The 19129-nt window shown below is 44.0% G+C and overlaps 1 protein-coding gene across 4 annotated transcripts in view; it reads left to right on the forward strand.

Annotated features, from left to right (window-relative positions):
- The window catches only part of BICDL2 (BICD family like cargo adaptor 2), a 123588-nt gene that overhangs the window by 5968 nt on the left and 98491 nt on the right, over positions 1-19129 (forward strand). For 2 of the 4 annotated variants that reach the window (XM_086931723.1, XM_086931725.1), the window contains exons 2-3: positions 15255-15511; positions 15569-16154. In XM_086931723.1, the coding sequence (XP_086787849.1) occupies positions 15822-16154 (333 nt within the window). In that variant the 5' untranslated portion in view covers positions 15255-15511; positions 15569-15821. Of the gene's footprint in view, positions 1-15254; positions 16155-19129 lie in introns of all 4 variants that reach the window. The other 2 variants (XM_086931722.1, XM_086931724.1) reach the window with 1 other exon arrangement.

The raw sequence follows: 19129 nt of genomic DNA on the forward strand, positions 1-19129 counted from the left end.
GCATTTTTCAAATGGGTGGTGAAAAAATATGAGTATGTTGCTGGAGATGTGGGCCGCCGTGCCACCAATGTACTTACTGGGGGAGGGTAAACACCCATTATTCCGCAACTTTCTTTCCGCATAACATCACTCCGCATACTTTCATTACGAAAGCACCATGACTCCGCAATGCCATTATAACGCATGGCATTACATTTTATATGCTTTTACCACGCATACATTTACAACGAAATTCGTTGTAAATGCATGAATGGTAAAAGCATGTTATTGTTTAATGTTTAGATAAGGTAAGTATGGGTATAGGGGTATATGTTTTGGGGTACTGAGGTATATGTTTTGGGGTGTTTGGGTATTTTAAGGGTTCAGATATAGTTTTGGGTTATGGGGTACAGGGGTAGTTTTAGGGTTTAGAGGTCGGTATGGGTTTTGGGGTACAGGGGTATTTTTAGGGTTCAGGGCTAGGTTTGGGTTTTGGAGTATAGGGGTATTTATAGGGTTCAGGGCTAGGTTTGGGTTTTGAGGTACAGTGGTATTTTTAGGGTTTAGGGATAGGTTTGGGTTTTGGGGTACAGGGTATATTATAGGGTTAAGATGGGTTAGTGTTTAAGGGTGTTGGGGTATTTTAAGGAGTAAGGGTGGGTTATGATTATGGGGTGCAGGGGTATTTAAAGGAAGCATGGTGGGATTAGCACACAATATGAGACATGGTATGAAGGGCAGAATGTACCACACGCGCCCAACGTTTGTCACGCCCTCAGCATACGCCCACAGCACAACGCAGACACACCCACAAGGGACTACTTTGCTGGCACGGTTCTTTTACCTTTTAAATGTATATGGTGGGCATCTTCATAGCCTATGTCCTTCTGCTGCAACTGCCCTTTCCAACGCTGTATTGGGTGTTGTGATTGGTTTTGTGGTTCCTGAGATTACCCGCCTCAAAGGTTTGGGCTCTCTATTTATTATATTAGTATGGATATCTATAAACACTGCCCAAACCGCGTTTCATCTTTAACTTGTTTTACAGATATATCGGGCCTGTTTACTGTGTTGTACCCACTTATTCAGGCGTTTCTTTTAGTGCATCTATGCCGTTTACTGCAGCTGGTGATTCATTTTATTCTGAAATTGGCAGGTGGCACTTTTTTCCCGTTTTAGTCACACCTGCTGGCACAGCACTCAGAGGACACCAACGTAACTTTTCCCACTGGGCTGTTTTAAGATTTGGAAAAAAAATTACCAATAATTTACAATGCCAACCAAGCATATTTAGTCCGACAATAAAAAGATGTTTACCAGTTAGTAACATTGTTTGCCTTGGTTACTTCAGACAAAAACGTTCATTATTTATTTTTAGCCTTGAAAGTTGGAAATACCTTATCAGAGAGTTGGCTGAAGTTCTGGACTCCTTAGGACCCCATTTTAAACGATGTTTAGAGTATGATCAAGCTTAAAAAGGATATGTTGTGTCGTCTGTCCTTTCTGAAAATAATTATTGGCACCACCATATCGAACATGACTGTTGCCATAGGTCTGATCTAATTTGAACAAAGGCAGTAGGCCAAACCATTTATTTATTTTTAGCACGTTTTAAAGATTACAGAGCTTAAAGGATTGATCGATGTTGCATATTAAAACCAGTAAACATGTATTTTGTCACCAGTAATCTTGGACATTACTGCAATATTGTGTAGCCCACCCAAAAAAAACCCCTCCCAGCTAGATTTTCACTGTGATAATCCTTGTTAGACCCTTTTTAAGAGTTGTATATTTTTTGCCAACTGTCATCTTATACATATTTGTAGTTTTATGCATCATTGTTTCTGTGTAGAAATGCTTAGGTTCAATGGAGTAACACACTACACACACACACACTACACGCACAACACACAACCACATACACAACCACCCACACACAACCACACCACAACAAACACAACCACACACACAACCATAAATACAACCACAGACACACAACCACACCCACAACCACACACACACAACCACACACACAACAACACACACAACAACACACACAACAACACACACAACCACACACACACACAACCACACACCACCACACCATCAGTGCACACTTTCACCAGACACAAACACCATCAGTCATCAGTATGCGCTTTCACCGGGCACAAACACCACCAGTGCATGCTTCCACCAGGCACACACCACCAGACGTCGGTGCACACTTTCACCAGTCATCCACACACCACCAGCCGTCAGTGCATGCTTTCACCAAGCACACATACACCACCAGCCGTCAGTGCACACTTTCACCAGTCACGCACACCACCAGCTGTCAGTGCACGCTTGCACCAGGCACACACACCACCAGCCAGCAGTGCACACACCACCAGCCACCAGTGCACAATTTCTACAGGCACACACACCACTAGCCATCACTGCACACATCAATTGTTAACGCATCCTCAATTAACTATTGCAGTAATCGCAGTATGGCACACTTTACTTTTAAACATATTCATCTAAAGCGCAGCATGCCACCATTGCTACAAAAATAAATACACTTTTTTTTGGCCTACAGTTTATTGACTTTTGTTGCAATTAGTGTTGCAATATTTAGCAATGCCAAAAGCTCAAACTTAATTACTGGGAGAGCTATTGCATTGCAAATGCTTGTTCCTTAAGTTGTCACTGCGCATGCAATTACGTAGGCTCAGAGGAGTAGTTCACATTGTGGAAATTTACACATGCGGATGATGCATATGTCGATTCTAAAAAATGTTCAGAAAACACCTAATTTCACAACTCCAGCCGGTTAAATATAGTTTAAAATTCCATGACCTAAATAGTTGCATGTCTCACGCTGTGGCATTTCATCATCCCGGCGATCCAGGCTAAGTCACTACTTTGTTTTCCTTCTATACACTGCCCGTTTGTGCCCTCAGACTTCTAAGTTGTGGTGGTGGCCGGAAATAGTTTCCCATTTACATTGGACTATTTAGCCCAGCACACTGGTAGCAGGGATTTGCAGGTGGAAATTTCAAGACTGGAGTGCCTGTAATGACCTGGAGTGTGGTGATCTCTCTTATACAAATTCTATTTCTGAATATTGGTAATTTGATTGTTTTGGCATTATTGTATTTATTTATTTCACCAAGAAAGATTTTTAAGAGGTGAAGCAAGGACATATTTATTTTGATTTATTCCGAATATGTGTGTTTCAAATACTTGAAAGGCTTCATTTTAATTTCAGTGCTATTTTAGCTGCTGTCCTAATTTTGCCACGTGACACACATCTTTGCTTGCTTAATAACACTATGTTTTACATGAGGCATGCATGCATCACTTCTCTGGGACCATAGTAGAGCACTGAGTGCCATTAAGATACATTTTACATGATTATAATGAATTAAACAACATATTTGTATAGTTCGTCTTTTTTGTGATGTTGCGTCGTTTTCAACTAATTATGAATTAGATTAGTGCTAGCATTTTTTTTTACCAATCAGCTGTCACTGTCATTTCTAAAAACACGATTAACCAAGGTTGCCTGATTTATTTTTCAATAAGGTAAATTGTCACCTAATCTGTGATTACATAATATTTTTTTCAAGTGAGCCTTTGTGAACCAATATCCTATACATGTTTTTGTTTATCCAGGTTCCCTAATGGGTTGCTTGTATTTTATACTGATGCAGTAACACTGCTGCCCTGTTGAAATGTATGGCACGCTGGCTGAAGCAATGCAGCAAGTCATAGCAGAAGGCCACACCACCTCTTCCACTGGGCCCACCATATGGTGCTTAATTTGTGAAAGAGTTAGTACCGAGGCCCAAAGTTTGTTATCAGAACCCTGCAGCAAGCTTCATCCAAGGTCAGATGACTGAATACCAAGGCTGTGTAGTCCTGATTCCACCTCATGCCTCTATTTTCCACCCCCAGTCACTCCCTGCCTTGTTACCTCACTCTTGCAGGCTCTTGTTCATCTCTCGTCTCCCCGCTCGTCACTGTTTTTCCGCCTTTCTCTTCCTTACTTCTTTTGACCTTTGCGTATTTTTCTCTCTCTTGCTTTGGCTCAAGGCCTGTTGAGGAAAAATAAGAGCTGGTCCCCAAATATGAGTTTTGGTGGGCCGCACCGTCTGAAATTAAACACTGCCACCACAGCAGAGACAGTGCCCTAAAGAGCATTTCCATCAGTGCCGCCTCCTAAGGAGGTAGCTAGCTATAATAATGTTCCTTGCTAAGCTCCAGCGGTGCATCTCATGGCCATATAGCGACTTGGCCTCACAGCGCCTTGAGACCCTCACAGTTGAGTAGTCACGCTTTACAAACCCCTGATTGATTGGTTGATTGAAGGACAATGGTAGACAACCAGTCCACAACTGGTTCTGCCACACTGATCACACCCATTAACCACTTCTAAGGCCTGCATACACACCCACACTGCACGCATGTTCAACTTCACTCCAGGTCCATTCGCGTCACACTGCCATTCACCTCTGCTCCGCTTAGTCACTTTCATAATAAATCATTTTGTGCCTAGACATGCCTCCTGATCACTAAGGGGTATTGAATTGTATCGTATTGCAGCATTTATATAGTGCTTTATACCCCCAACAAGGCCACAAAGAGCTCTGCAGTGGATCAGGTCCTTGGTGCCCTTTTGAAGTCTATGGTTGGAAAAGTGGTGTGTGCAGTTGAGCCTTGTGCCACTGCCATCTCATTGGAGCGAGAGGAAGGGACTAGAGAGCTGGGGTGCGGGGAGTTCTTCAAAGACCCCCTCCCACAAAATGGTCATCTCTTCTGATTTAGAAATGGCCTCCTCCCCACCTTAACTGTGTTGATGAACTAGGTGGGTGCCCAACGGCGGGACGGCAGAAGATTGCGACAGGATGGATCTTTAGGTGTGAGCCGAATCTTCTACAGGGTGGCAATTCTGTGAAGCAATTCAAACAGAAGTATCAGCCATGTAAGTGGAAGTTCTGCATGCTTTTAGAGTGTTTTGTCTACTTTCCACAAGTTTTTACCCGTTTTTGTGGTTTCTCTTATGTACAATATTGCAGATCACACGCCCACTTCCTGACCTTCGGATCTTACAGGGTTTCGAGTGTAGGAACTAGGGAGGTTTACACATTTTTCTATTTGTCTGCATATAAAAAGAAGTACAGATAGGGAAAGCAGATTGTTTTCTGTCTAGATGTATGTATTAAAGTCAGTAAAAACGGAACTGTAGGAGCCTTTTTTATGATATAATTGACTATTATTGGCATACGTGTCGCAGTTTTTTAATCCTATTCAATCCAACTAACAGACTCTCATGACCACCGCTCAAAATGTACTACTATTTCCCTATACTAATCCACCACTAAACCTCTTTGTGCTCCGGCGTAGCCTGCTATTTGCCAAAGAGCGCTTCAACGCCTCATATGGGGTAGTAAGCTCAATACAATTACAATACAATGTTGTATCCCCCACAGACCACAATTTGCTAGACACCTTTGGCACGAGTGTCTTTGAGGATAAATGATGTGAGGGTGGGTGTCAGGGAGGCTGTTGTCTTGTGACTGTTATGTGGTGTGTGTTGGGTGTTGCAGCCCATAATTATCCAGCCACACGCAGTGCATGGAGCGAGCTGCTGGTGGCATGTGGCTGTACTGTAGGGGTGCAGTGATGTGATACTGGAGGCATCTTAGAATATAATAGCTGGCAACTGACAAAAAAGCCTTTATTTATCTGTGACCAGGGCTGGCTTTAGCCCAGGTGGCTCCCGGAGCCACATTATTTTTTGTTCTCCCCCCCCCCAATCCCATGATCTACTTTTCAATGAGTTCCCTCACTACCACCCTCCAAAGTGCCCTCCATCTCTCCATAGCCTCTCTCTGACATGCATTTCAGTTTTCGTATGGCGTTACTCATAGTTCACTCACATTCAGTTATGTGCTCAGCATGGTGCACGTTCTTTACAGCAGGCACATTAACCCTCTGCGCTACTTTATGGTGAGTCAAAACTGCCACTAGACAAAACTCTGATCCCTCTCCAGCGGGAACATTAGTCACCAGCCTTATCTCGACGGTTTTATTGTTGCCTGAAAACTGACAGACACACTTAACTCTGCAGCACAAACTTTAAAAATTATTTTTAAACAGGGCGACGCCTTCTTCCTCGCCGAGGCCAGCCCTAGGTGCGGCAGCGCTGGTCGCACCGCCCTAAAGCCGGCCCTCTCTGTGCCAACTGCTAAATCTCATTTGCAGACCACAGCATCCAGCTGGGCAATCTAGGGAAAAAGGGTGACACCAAATGGATCCTCAGGTCCCCCTGTGGCCCCTCTGCCCCGCCGCTGCTGCAGACTCCTGGTGTGGATGAAGTCCACGCTTGAGGTCACTGCATAAGGCCTGACATAGTGCGGTCTGGTTGGAAGCAGAGCCGGTGACGCCAACCTCGTCTCTTCAGGTCAGGAGCACCGCACGAGGGTGATCCAGGCACATAAAGTCAGAGTCCGATGTCTGCTGCGCAATGCCACAGGTGTGCACCTAGGCCCTGTCGTACCTCCGAGCACGTGCAGCCTGCTGTCCAGGGGATATCAGGAGGTAACTGTGAGGAAACGGCAGGGCTTTAAGTGGGCTGGGTCCTGCCAGTGCTCAACACCGGCAGTTTTTAAAAGCAGGTGCTGAGACGGTCCCTATCGGGCTCTCCATTTTTTCCCTTGGGGTGGAATCAAAAATCTGAACTCTGCAATAGTACAACCCGTCACTGCCTTTGATGTAACTTGAGGGATCTGAGAGACCCTAGACTGCCCCCTATTCTGTCACTCCAGCTTTACCAAAATTCCAAGTTCGACAACAAGGTCGCAGACCAAAATATCTTCCGGATATAAACATTCGATCAACAGATTCTGTATGTTTGAGTTTCAGTATGCTCAATATGTTATTTGCTGTATATGTTGTGAAGCACTCTGATACCCTTTGGTCCAGCTAGTGCTATACAAAACTACTAAAATAAAAATCAATAAAATAAATATTAATTTTTTTAAATCCCAGGACGTCAGGCTCGAACCTGTTGTTTCAGCTCGAAGGTCGGCTGCTCTAGCCTTATGCCACAACCTCGCCCACAGGAACAGAAGCATTTTCAATATTATATACAACAAAGTGAGAGCTGTTGCTCACGTATCGTATGAAAGTTACAACCAAGTCAAGTCATGAAGCTTTATTCGGTGCATAAAAAATTACCATAAAAGCACAAAGCACATACATTGCATAATAATTTCAGTTATTTACAAAAAAAAGAAAGCTACCGGAATATAACAGACACAATAGTTTAAAAACACATACTTTTCCTAGCTTTTACAGATTGAATTAAAAACGTGGAGGTTAAAAAACAGACCTGGACATGTTGCAAGCTAAAAATAAGACTCATAGCCTGCATAACTGAAAGTTACAACCAATTGACAATGTCAATAGTCCTGTCTTGTTGTAGGTGTAATGTTACTTGTTGTGTGATATATCTGGATGAATGGACAGAAGCAGCAAAATAACAGTCGGGTGGCACACTATGCTAAGCACAGATTTTTAGCTGCAGTGTTTTAAGCCACGCCCTTAATTACAGCGGCCACGCCCCTATGAGAGACCCCCAGTTTTTTCATCCCACTCAAAGCCCTGTGAAAGGTATGCATAAATGCATGACATTGCTATGCAAATATGCACCTGGAAGTCTAATTTACATAACTTCCAGTCTATTCAACCATAATCCAGTGTTCATGTGACGTGGCGAGGTGTGTGCTGTCAATGCCGTCATGGATATTGTGAACGCGTGTGCATGTGTACTGGCACTCACGAGACAACACGTCACCGTAGGCCCTAGCTGGCATGTGTGGAGCAATCAGAGACTGCCAGAAGAAGGAAGTGACATGTCTTGCACTAGGGACATTGGCACACACATGCATGATGTGTTTAATCCCTCTTGGTGAATATATTGTTACTAAACTCCCACAGTGCTTCATTTATCTTTGATGCCACTCACCCGTGTCGGATTGGTAGTGTGGCACTGTAGGCGTCAGCTGACTCAAGTGTTCTGTATTTACATCCAATTCCACTTTAATGGCTACAGTGCATTTGTGCATGAAATTTGTGTTCCTTAAACGTCGCTAGGGTGTTGCAGTGTATTTTCTGCCGTGTGCCATTCCCACCCCTGCAGACAGTTTCGGGATGGATTTGTGGTTGTGCTTCTCCCTCCCTAGCCGTTTCCTCCCGCCTGAATCATGGTGTCTCTAAGACCTAGATCTTGGGTTTATAGCTCTTTGCTGTGATTGGCTGGGGGTTGAGTGTGTGTCTGTCTCCGTATTTTTAAGCAGTATCTGTTCTGGCTGATTTACTCATTTGTGGGTGTGTTCTGTGGTTTTTCAGTGCCTTCCTCCGACCACTCCTTTGCCACCTCTTCGAGTTTACATGTTTCTGGTGTGATTCCCTGTTTTTGATGTCACAAGAACCCCAACTTTTCACTCTTAGTCTAGACTTGCAGATGATTTGCAGCTGTAGCACAGGCTTGTCCAGTGTCCGCCAATACTGTAAGTGGCCCATATCACCTACGTCTACTTACAGCCCCGCCTGCTGCTTTTGACTTCATCTGTAGTGTTGTAATCGTTACACTTTCCAACTCTATGAAGTAAGTTGACGCTTAATTGGTTCAGGGCCTAGAATGTAGGGAGGGTTTGATTGGCCGGTCATTCATACTTTAAAAGGAACATCTGACACTGAGTGATCAGATGCCTGTGAGTGATGCAGTTATTTTTCCAATCGCACCATATTAACATTTATTCTTTTTTATGTCGTGGATGGAGCCAGAGACAGATTGTTTATTTCCCTTGTTTAATTATTTACATTCATGTTTCTTTACTATACACAGCCAAATGTCTATTTCAAAAGACCGTTTTGAATTCTGGTCAATGAAAATCACAGAATCGTAAATGCCGCCTTGGTTCAGAAAGTGCTTTAGAACCATACAAATGGTAACATCTGCTACACAGCTGTACTTTACGTTACATAATAAGGACACTGTGTACGCGTGGTTTTACACAGTACAACAGCGCTCTGGTCACATCAAAGATTTCCTCTCCAAGCTGATTTTGATTGTCAGCATGGCCCATTGACCTGCACCAGTTATTCTAACAATTGTTTTTGGGCTGCTCCAAATTATTTTGCTCAATTTGTTGTGTAAAGATGCAAGTGGAGCCAATGTAAGTGCGCCAACTGGTTGTTGTACTGAAAATGTAAATACCATTTGTTTACAAAAAGAAAAGGTGTAAGTGGAGCCACAAAAACGTGTTTCCCTCCACGCTTCTTAGGACTCAGTTGGAAGTACATAAGTCAAAGAGACACTGGACAATCTTTAGCACTTGTGGCATGCTGGCCTAGCCTCCTGTGAGTGGTCTGGTCTTTTGGGAATGTTAACGTCTTGTTTCTGAGTTTCACAGAGTCTTCCCATTCAAGACATTGGTACTGGGCACGTGGGAGATAGAAATATCTGAACCTCTTCATTGGGAACCCGAACCACAGGATTAGCTGTCAAAGACCGCCATCTTGGGTTCGCCAATCTTAATTCGACTCTTTAATTCGTGTAAATAAGAACCCCAAACACCGTTTACTCCGAAGATAACTGGATGTGCCACGAGCCTCTTCCAGAATATTCCAGTTGATTACCGGCCAGGTTTTGCGCAGCCACCACGTTCATATTTTGGAGTTGCTTTTCTGGGCACAGGTTTTCAAGTCTAGCTTGTTCATGCCGTCTGTTGAATAGCGCATCAACCCCAAGTGCAAGGCAGGTGCCGTGCAGGAGTAATGCACGATTTTACCCAGCATGGCCTTTGCTCACCTCCTAAGCCCATTAATGCTTACCCATATGTTTGAGATTTCCCTTTCCTGGAAATTCCTGAATATTTTGTTCTTACACTGTGAGTGTTTAAATGGCTTCTCTACCACAATTTTAAACACCAACATATCGTTCTACCAAAATATCCTGGCAAAACATCGAAAACAAAAATGCAGGTTTTAAATCGGTTCAGGGTACACTACCATAATATTGTCTGCATTTGTGTAGGAGGACACAATACCCTTTCTGGTATATACATACAACATAAATGTAAACAATGTAAAGGTGAAGTAAATATCTCATAAGAAACCTTTAACAGTACACCTAAAACTAAACCCTAACTATCTTTAATACTTACCTTCTGATATTATTGCAGACGGTATGGCTGTTGTGACCTCCTACCTTGTTACTTCCGAAACTGTGCCTGTGATATTTTTGTAGCATGACAGCTTTCTATGACTGTTTGTTGGCACAACCTATATAATATGTTACATCACAACTTCAAAATGAAGCTGATACTGTTTTTTGTATAAAAAAAACAATGTATGCGTGGAAGCAGACAATGGCATTTGGACACAAGCCAATGGGAAACTCAGTAGTCTTAAGGATCTTTAGGGCCTTGGGCAAGACATACTTGGAAGCCCCCTGTTCGGATACATTTTTTATTTAATTTCACTTTTTCTGTTAATTGAAGCAACATGATGCCAAACAAACTTTCAGAAAAGGGGTTCACACAAAAACAGTTGAAATGTGTCTTTCCAGGGCACTCCAAAATCTTTAAGGTGCCACTGGGCAAAGAGAGACAGGTTCAGACGTAGAGTGCCGGGATCTGAGGGGAGGCTGAGACATACAAATGGAGGTGAATTAGATAGAAAATGTACTTTCCTGGGGGCCCATTTGAAGGTGGGGGTCCTGGGCAATTGCCTGCTTTGCCTATGCCTTAAAACGTCTCTGGGGCACTGGTGGCGTTGAAAGGCCAGCTGGGTTATGACATAGGAATTATATTTATTGGGGTGGGGCAGAGACACTCATAAGTCCAGTTTCTGCCTCATAAAGGCCTATAGGGCAGGGGCAGAGGCAGCTTCATGTCTGAGGCAACATGAGCCGCGTCAGCTGGTGTCTTTGAAAGTCTGGACAAAGTGGAGCACGCCAGACACTTCTTGGAAAAGCCAGCAGGGTTGGGTCAGAGTCTGTCATTTGCCAGGCTGCTCCTTGGGAGAGTCATGTACAGAGATCACGTGACCTAGAGGGTTGACTCTAGTGCCTGCATGCTGCAGAGCGAGCAGAGGTACGGATGGACGTGTCGTTACTCAATACACACAGACTGGCTTTTCTGGCTGAACAACTCCAGGCCGCGCGTGGAAACCGAGAGAGAAACCAGGGCAGGGCCTTGGAAACCAGGGCACTGCTCCCTGAGGTGAGAGGTGGGGCCACGGGGAAAACCGAGGAGCCGGGGTTGCCTTCCTAAGGGAATAACCTGAGACATTCTTGGCTCATCGAATCCTTTAGTAGCAGACCTGAAGGAACTGCGCACAATTTATTTTCTTAGTGACGCATGCAAGAAAGGCAGCTCACAGCCCGCGTAAATGGAATAAAACCTGGGCGGCCTGGAATAGCTTTCGAGGGGATCTGTGTGACCTGTTACCGGAATCCTATATGGAAAGCTCAGACGACGAGATGGAGGGGGAATTATTAGAGAAATGAAGCGAAACACGATAAAACTGCTATAGGAAAACGAAGTACTAATGTAAAAGTTAAAATTGTGTATCCAAAGGTGTAAAATTGTATAACTATGTACTCAATGTCTGAAATACTGTCATATCTGTCGAAGAAACGATTGGTTTAATAAAAATATGTTTAAAAAAAAAAAAAGAAAAAGAAAGGCAGCTCACAGGTCAGTGGACGAATAGACCCACTCTAAGACTTTTTATTTGACCTCTTGGTCACAGATTCCAACGCAGGTGGGCCTTCTCAGCTTTTCATCATTCAGAGGTTGATGAAATGAATACCATTGAATTGGGTAACAAAAGTATCTGAAATGCACATGCTATGTTACGAAGAAGTAATATTTTTTAAGTACTGTGCCAAAGCTTTGGAAAACGTCACACTTATTTTGAACTGTTTGTACAGTCTGAGGCATTTTAGCCAATAGGTGTGTGTAAACCTCTGCTGTTAAATGAATCATTTACTCCCATGAAAAAATAATTCAGGGACTCCCTACTAACCGAGGTGAAGAGGGTGTGAATCCCTCACTACATCTTTTTCAGAGCTTGGTGCGAAGGAAGGTCTCGTTTGAGGGTAAATCTCTGCTCTTGGTGGCCTGTTAGGGTTTTAGCAGTGCGCGCCTTGTGTCGTTGAGGTCATAGTGCCAAGTCTCTCCTTAATGTCTACCAAATTGTGATGGAGGGATTAGAGCTAGAGGAACTGGACCCTCCACTGCCAGTGGTCATAAGAGTGTCGCCACAGGAAAGGGGGTCACTGCAGCAGCACCCACACAACACGGGGGCTCACTGGACCCCAAGGCTTCACCAGATCCCGGTTTCTGGTGATCTACCCACTGTGACTTTAATCAGCAGTTTCTCAGGAACTATAAGGAGTATTTGCAGAACCAGGGATGTAACTTCAGCCAAAGGAACACGACTCTAGGGGCAGGAACTAGAAGCAAAGGCCTCTTTCCTTCCATGCAGTAAATCACTCACACACCTACCCGGGCATGGGCATCCACAAGGGACCCCAGTTATGGGCACATGGCGGACCATTACTGAGGAGAGCCTGTAGGCAGTCTCTGCACAAGAATGTGGATAAAAAGACCTGTCCATGAACGAGAATTGTTGTTACCACCGATAGTCAGCCAGGTGAGAGGGAAAAATAGCCAGCCTGACTCAGGGTGGAGCTATACTATGGGTACTGTAAATAGGGGTGTGGGTGCGGGAGCGGTCGCAACCCCAAAAAAAACATTCAGGAGTTCCAAAGATGAGCAAGCATTAAAGACGACTTTACATTTTGTTTTTATCTTGTTACATTTGCTGTGCTGTTCAAAGAGAGGGGTCAAATGAGAGTCTAGTCTTCTAACAAATTGCTGCTTAGTCTTTTAACATGGAGATGGGTGTTGTCGCTTTTCTTTCTCTATCTGAAAAATTTGACGATTTTGTAAAGTGAACTATGTGATGATCTTGATGGTGTGAAAGGAAAGGGTGTAGGATGTTGTTTTCTTCTAATACACAACAACATTTGAATACCTATAAATGATCTGTATAAAGGTTTCAAAATAAATAACCAGTATGGAAAGCACAAATGAAGCCCTTTTTTCTGATGGTGAAGTGTGATGGAAACAAAGACCTAAATAGGATCAAAACAAATCAAGACACTGTACTTGATGATGCACAAAGAATAAATATTTGCTGAAACCCAATTTCCACACATTATCATTTGTACACCACATGGTTTTGTCAATAAACCTCTTTGTCTGTGCAAATTTAGTGGTCATTTCAATTGAAAATTAGCTGGCTAAATGAGTTCAGTGATGCAACATTGATTGCAGCATCCTAGTCAGAAAATTGTTTCAGCACCTCTGCCGCGGATCTCATTTCCTCATTTAGATCGCTTTGACTAGAGATTTGGCATCTGAGTTTGCCCCAAATGCTCTCACTGCTGCCCCACATTGCCACCTTGGTTGAACATAGTGGGAGATCTGTTGACCTGCTCATGGCTCTGCTGTCCTAAGAACCCCCACAAAGTCACTTCTCAACAGGAAACCTTTGATTTGAGCTGTCTCGGTCCTTCCGACTTCTGCTATTCCCCTGCACTGAATTCTTGGCCCTCAGTCCAAACATTTGACCTCAAAGAACTTGCAAAGCTGTGCATGAAGGTGCGATTCACACACGTTCTCGCTTTTTAAAACACATTCCAATACACCTTTCTTTGACATCAGCAAATCCAAGCCCTGCATTTGTCAGGCCACTTCGCCTGGGAACTAGGGCAACAGGGTAATCCTTTGTTACAAGTATTGTTTGTTGTCAGTGGAAACTCAGGAACCAGATACTTTTTCAACTCACTGCAATGCCAAGAACCTCCTTGACTCTCACATGATAATGAGGAGGAGCAGTCAAGGCGTATTCGTGGATGGAGAGCAATGTAGGTTTTGAGTTTCCGCTACAAATAGCAAATGAATTGCGCGCAATCGTTTGGATCTTCAAGCTTCTCTTGCATACACTACCTACCCAAAGCAACCAGCAGCAGTTCAAGCTTCCATAATCCACACAGACCAACTGCAGTTAGGCATAAAAAGTGCCAGCTTCACTCATGCAGAACTGGTACACCACGAGCAACATATGTGCAAGCTTTCCTCACACACAGAACAGTTAGGGCCTGATTCTGATGCAGTTAGGAAAGCATTCCCACCTAGGGCCTGATTCTGATGCGGCTTGGAAGGCTTCCTAACAGCATTTGCTCCTTCTAAATCGGATCAGTAATGTGTCTTCCCAACCGAGGGCCCAATTATGATGAGGTTAGGAACATATGCTCCCGTTGAAGTCAATGGGAGTCCAACCAAATCGTATCGGGAAGCATTCGGATGCATTGTACTCCGTCGGTTTGACTTTCCCGATCCGAGTGGGTCGGAAATCATTTCCAAACCGATTCAGTCGGAAAGCTTTCCAACCCGCATCAGAATCGGGCCCTTAATCTAATAGTAGTGCAAGCGTCCATCAGATGGCACTAATACCACACAAAGTAGTAGTGCAGCTCCGTTGGTTTCCCTCACACATTGAACATCTGCAGCATGTGGAGCAACAGTGTAAGCCTACCTTGCACACAGAACAGATACAGCACATGTTGCAGAAGTGCAGGCTTCTCCCACACACAGATTAGGTGTAGCATGCAATGCAGTACTACAAGCTTCACACGCACAATAGATACGGCATGTGATTTTATAATGATTGGTACGGTGATTTAGACAGGGAGGCACCTCAGGACTGCATGGGTGTTACTACCTTGAGACTCCCTGGGGTGCTGTAGCACACCCAGCATCCGTGCCATGCTGACTAATAGACGGGGTTGTAATTCATGCCATGTGTGCAGGGCGGTACAATTATCCTTGTCTCATTCTTGGAGGATTTGCTTTGAAGACGTCAAGTTATTTGTTATATATGCTGAGGTAGAATGGGCAGAAATTGTATTAATCGTTCAAAATTATTTTTTAATTAAAGTGTCTGTTTCTTCATTCATAGTGTCCTCACCAGGGGGCATTGTTGCAGTTAACCATACTGTAGAATCCATTACAATCCATGGTGGGTGGGAGAATAGGCTAGAGGCCTGTATTAGGTGGGCATCTATTCTAGTCCATACCCTAGGCACGGATCACATTCAGGAGCTAAGAAACAGGCCCCACTGATTATTTCTTATGTCTTTGCAGACCAGATGAAGGCAGAATGGATATGTGGATGGAATGAAGCCCGCCATTAACAGTCGAGAAGAGGACCCGCAGTCATCCAAAACACAAGACGCACTGGAGGAACTTGTTGGACAGAATATTGGCTTACAACACAGGATCTGAGTTTTGGAATAGGAAGTTACAGTAGACTGCTGGACTAAACCACTGGAGTAAACAATAGCTTTAGAATCCACTGTTGAATTTAAATCCTGCATTTTAGCATTACATGGCAGCCTTGGGTGAAATCGATTGATGAGAGTGCTCGAGAACAACAGTGACCGAAAACATTGGTGTAGAACATTGGATGCTGACTTCAGTTGGTTCTGAACATTGAATCAGTAATTTGGGTGGTACGGGGGTCCAGGGAAGTTGGAATTGAACACTGAAGTAGAACATTGGATTACAATTTTGGGTTGGAGTAGAACGTTGAATGAGAACATTGTAGTAGAGCATTGCACAAGACCATTGGCTAAGAATACTGGATTAGAGCACTAGAGTAACAGCTCTGCACCCTGGTGGATTATCATGGTTGACTTGTGACGAGGGACCATGACTTCCATGAAGACTGACTTCCCAACATCCCGAGATCTGAATCTCTTTGCAAGAAGTCGAAGGGACAAATTCCGTAGGACTGGGATGATTTCTCCGAGTATGGAGGAGCACTTCTATCCATTCATTCTTGAGCGGCAGGACTCCTACACTGGAGGGGATCTGGTGGGAACTGTCATGGAGGAAGAGGAGGAGGACCCTGTTCTGCTGCTTCAGAGGAAGGAGAAAGATCTACTGCTCGCTGCCGAGCTCGGAAAGGCTCTTCTGGAACGTAATGAGGAGCTTGGCCGCCGCAATGAAAGCCTCCTGGTGGAATTCACTGACAAGATGGAGGTAAGCTGGCTGCATTTTCTTTTATTTTTTAATCAATGTTTGTGTTAGTGTTTTCAAAAATGAGACCCATACCGTTATGCAGTAGTATGTAGAAAGCTGTATGTCAGGATACTGAGGGCAAAAATATTGATATGCAAAACTGTTGTGGCCCAAAAATCGAGTACCAAAATATATTGAAAGCAAGTATACACAGCTAAGTATAGATTTACTATTCCTAACTTCACCTCTGTATAATGTGTACCTTGACGATACGTATATCGTCAAGGTACACAGAGGTGGAGATCCGTGTAGAAAATCTATACTAAGCTACATGTTCTTGCCTTGAACATATTTTTTGTGGTCAATATTTAGCCCACAATATTTTCATAAATCCATGTTTTGCCAGCGATATTCGGGAATAATATCTAACCTCTAGGTCAATATTCTGTATTTCATATTTGTTTGCAGGTTTATGTGGCAGACCTGATATTCTGACTTACAACCACAACATCATTGATTCTGAATAATCAGGCTTTCCTTGAGAAAATGGGACAGAATCAGTAGAGCTAAATGTGGTGGACACCATCGGCTCAACTACATATTGTGGCCACCAAACCCATTTAGTATTACCAGACTGTTTTGTCACATTCTATATAGTGACCATCCTACCCTCCTCAGTGGAATGAACCACAACGCAACAGCTACGGGGACCAAATCTTGGTGGTTAGCATCTTTTTTACAGTACTGCTTCTCTAGGGTGCGGTTTGGGTGTCAATATTCTGAGGACACGAGGGTGGATTTTGGAGAGCCTTAAGCGATCCCTGCTCTACCTGTGTTTTTTTAACGTTCATGTAAGTCCACTACTTAAAGGTGAAGTAAACTGAATCCAGTCCCACGCAGACAATACCCAAATGTTGCTGGAAGTCAATGGATGTAGCTCCGAAGATGATCGCTTAATGGAATACATTAAAGTATCGAAAAACCAAATTAATGGAAATTGGATCCAGTAGCATGGAGCCAAGATGAGGTTGGTATAGTTTGGAAGATATTTGTGGGTCTTCTGCCAGGAGTCTTTGGACAGCGGCAGGTGAGATGTAGGGGAACACTTCTGATGGCATTGCTAGCTACTCAAATTACCAAAAGCATATTCTTTCATCTGCTGAAGAAAGTTAGTCACTTTATACCTGGACACCCCAGTCACATTGTGGCGGTGGGCTAGTGGTTAAGTGTAACTTATGAAGTGGTGCAGCAGTCAATTCAAGATATTGTCAAGTGACATTTCTCCTATTGGTTAGGGTGAGATGTGGCTTTGAGAATTACATGTTGGGTGCGGAACAATACACCCTATCCCTGTATATCATATTGACCAAAAATTATATGATCTTGGAAAAGTCAACTCATTACCCTGTCTTTCGTTCAGATGGACCATGTGTATTGACTCAATAGGGAAATCAGTGTGTGCAAAGACTTTCAGTCACTCGCTGTACAGCTGGTTGTGAACCTGATTCTGTACTCAAGGTAAACATTTCTGATTCTCAAGTGTGTGGCAGAAGATACCAGTGTCTCGTACGTCTGCACACTTCAGAAAGAGAGGACTTATCTGTGCTGTGGCACTGAGCCCGAGCTCACATAGGCTGAGGCAAAGGGACTTTCACCCCAGGTGCTCCCTAGGCAGGCGGAAAAGGTTACAGTCTATGTTGTTCTTGGCAACTTGAGTGTGTCCTTTAGCTGAATGTATGGAGCCACCGTAACAGCGGGTTCAATGATATTTACATAAACAAGCAAAAGGAAGTGGGAAGAGGAGTAGATATATCCGCTATGGCAAACAAGGTCACTTTGATTTACACAGCTTTGCCCACAGCAGAGAGGTGTGGCGTAGCGGCCAAAGCGGCTGACTCCGGAGATAGGGGGCACGGTTTGATCCCAGGCATCGGCGGCTGCTCATCTCCTCATGATGTGACTCTGGGCAATAGCTCACTTAATCTCCCCGACGGTCCCCAGCGCCTTGAAACCTTAAGGGGTGATATGTTTGTGCTTTACAAGTATGGATTATTATTATTATTATTATTATTAATAATAATAATAAAGATGTCATACTCCACCAGCGTGGTGTCACAGCAGAGGAAAACTTCTTTCTGGAGTAGGAGGAAGAGCAAGAACTGAGATTGGCCCATGTATGACACCAGCCAGGAGAAGACTGTCCTTTTCCATTGATTATGTCAGTGGGGTCTTTTGGCCACGTGCTTTTAATTGGCGATGAAGAGAAACTGGAAAGGGACCCTCAGGAGAGGAGAACCTGCCTTATTCTCTTGTGAGGGCTTTGGAGAGAGAAAAGAATTGAGAAGGAGTCATTATGGTCTTGTGCGGGCTGATTGGCATGCCACAGGAGGTGGGGAAGTGTCAATTCTTTCCTCCTCACAAAATGGCAGTGTCCTAAGGCTTGTTCATACAGCAATCTCATGATGGAGGTTTAGGAGATGGGTGGTGTCCCACACTACTGAATGAGTGGAGGAAAAACTCCTCATGCAGGGCAGGGTCCCCCTCGATCCCTGTGGCTGTCCTCGCATGCAGATCTCACCTGATGATGAAGGGGAGTGCCTGGAGGGCCCACGCCTTCAATATCGACCTGAATCAGTTATTCAGTTCCTGATTCTCCTGGTAATTCCTCACATCCCATGGGGATTCACCTGGAGATTTGATCTGTTTTGAGCAGCTGATTCATCTGGTGGACTAAAATAGATCTGCAGTGTTGCCCAGAACGTGGCCTTTAGCTGCTGTTGTTGGCTCCACCAAATTTAAAGGGACCTCATATTCACGCCCATGAGAAGACCAGGCCGGAGACGGATACTGTAGGTTATGGTCTCCAGTAGCTCATCATAACTGAAACTTCAGGTGAACAGGAGGCAAGAAGTGCAGCATAGGAAGGTGACAGGGGAGGTCAAAACAAAAGTGCGCGATAGGCAAGATATAAGTGAATCTCATTCCTACTCTTAAAA

The sequence above is a fragment of the Lissotriton vulgaris genome, chromosome 7 (assembly GCF_964263255.1).
Source record: "Lissotriton vulgaris chromosome 7, aLisVul1.2, whole genome shotgun sequence".
Taxonomy (NCBI): Eukaryota; Metazoa; Chordata; class Amphibia; order Caudata; family Salamandridae; genus Lissotriton; species Lissotriton vulgaris.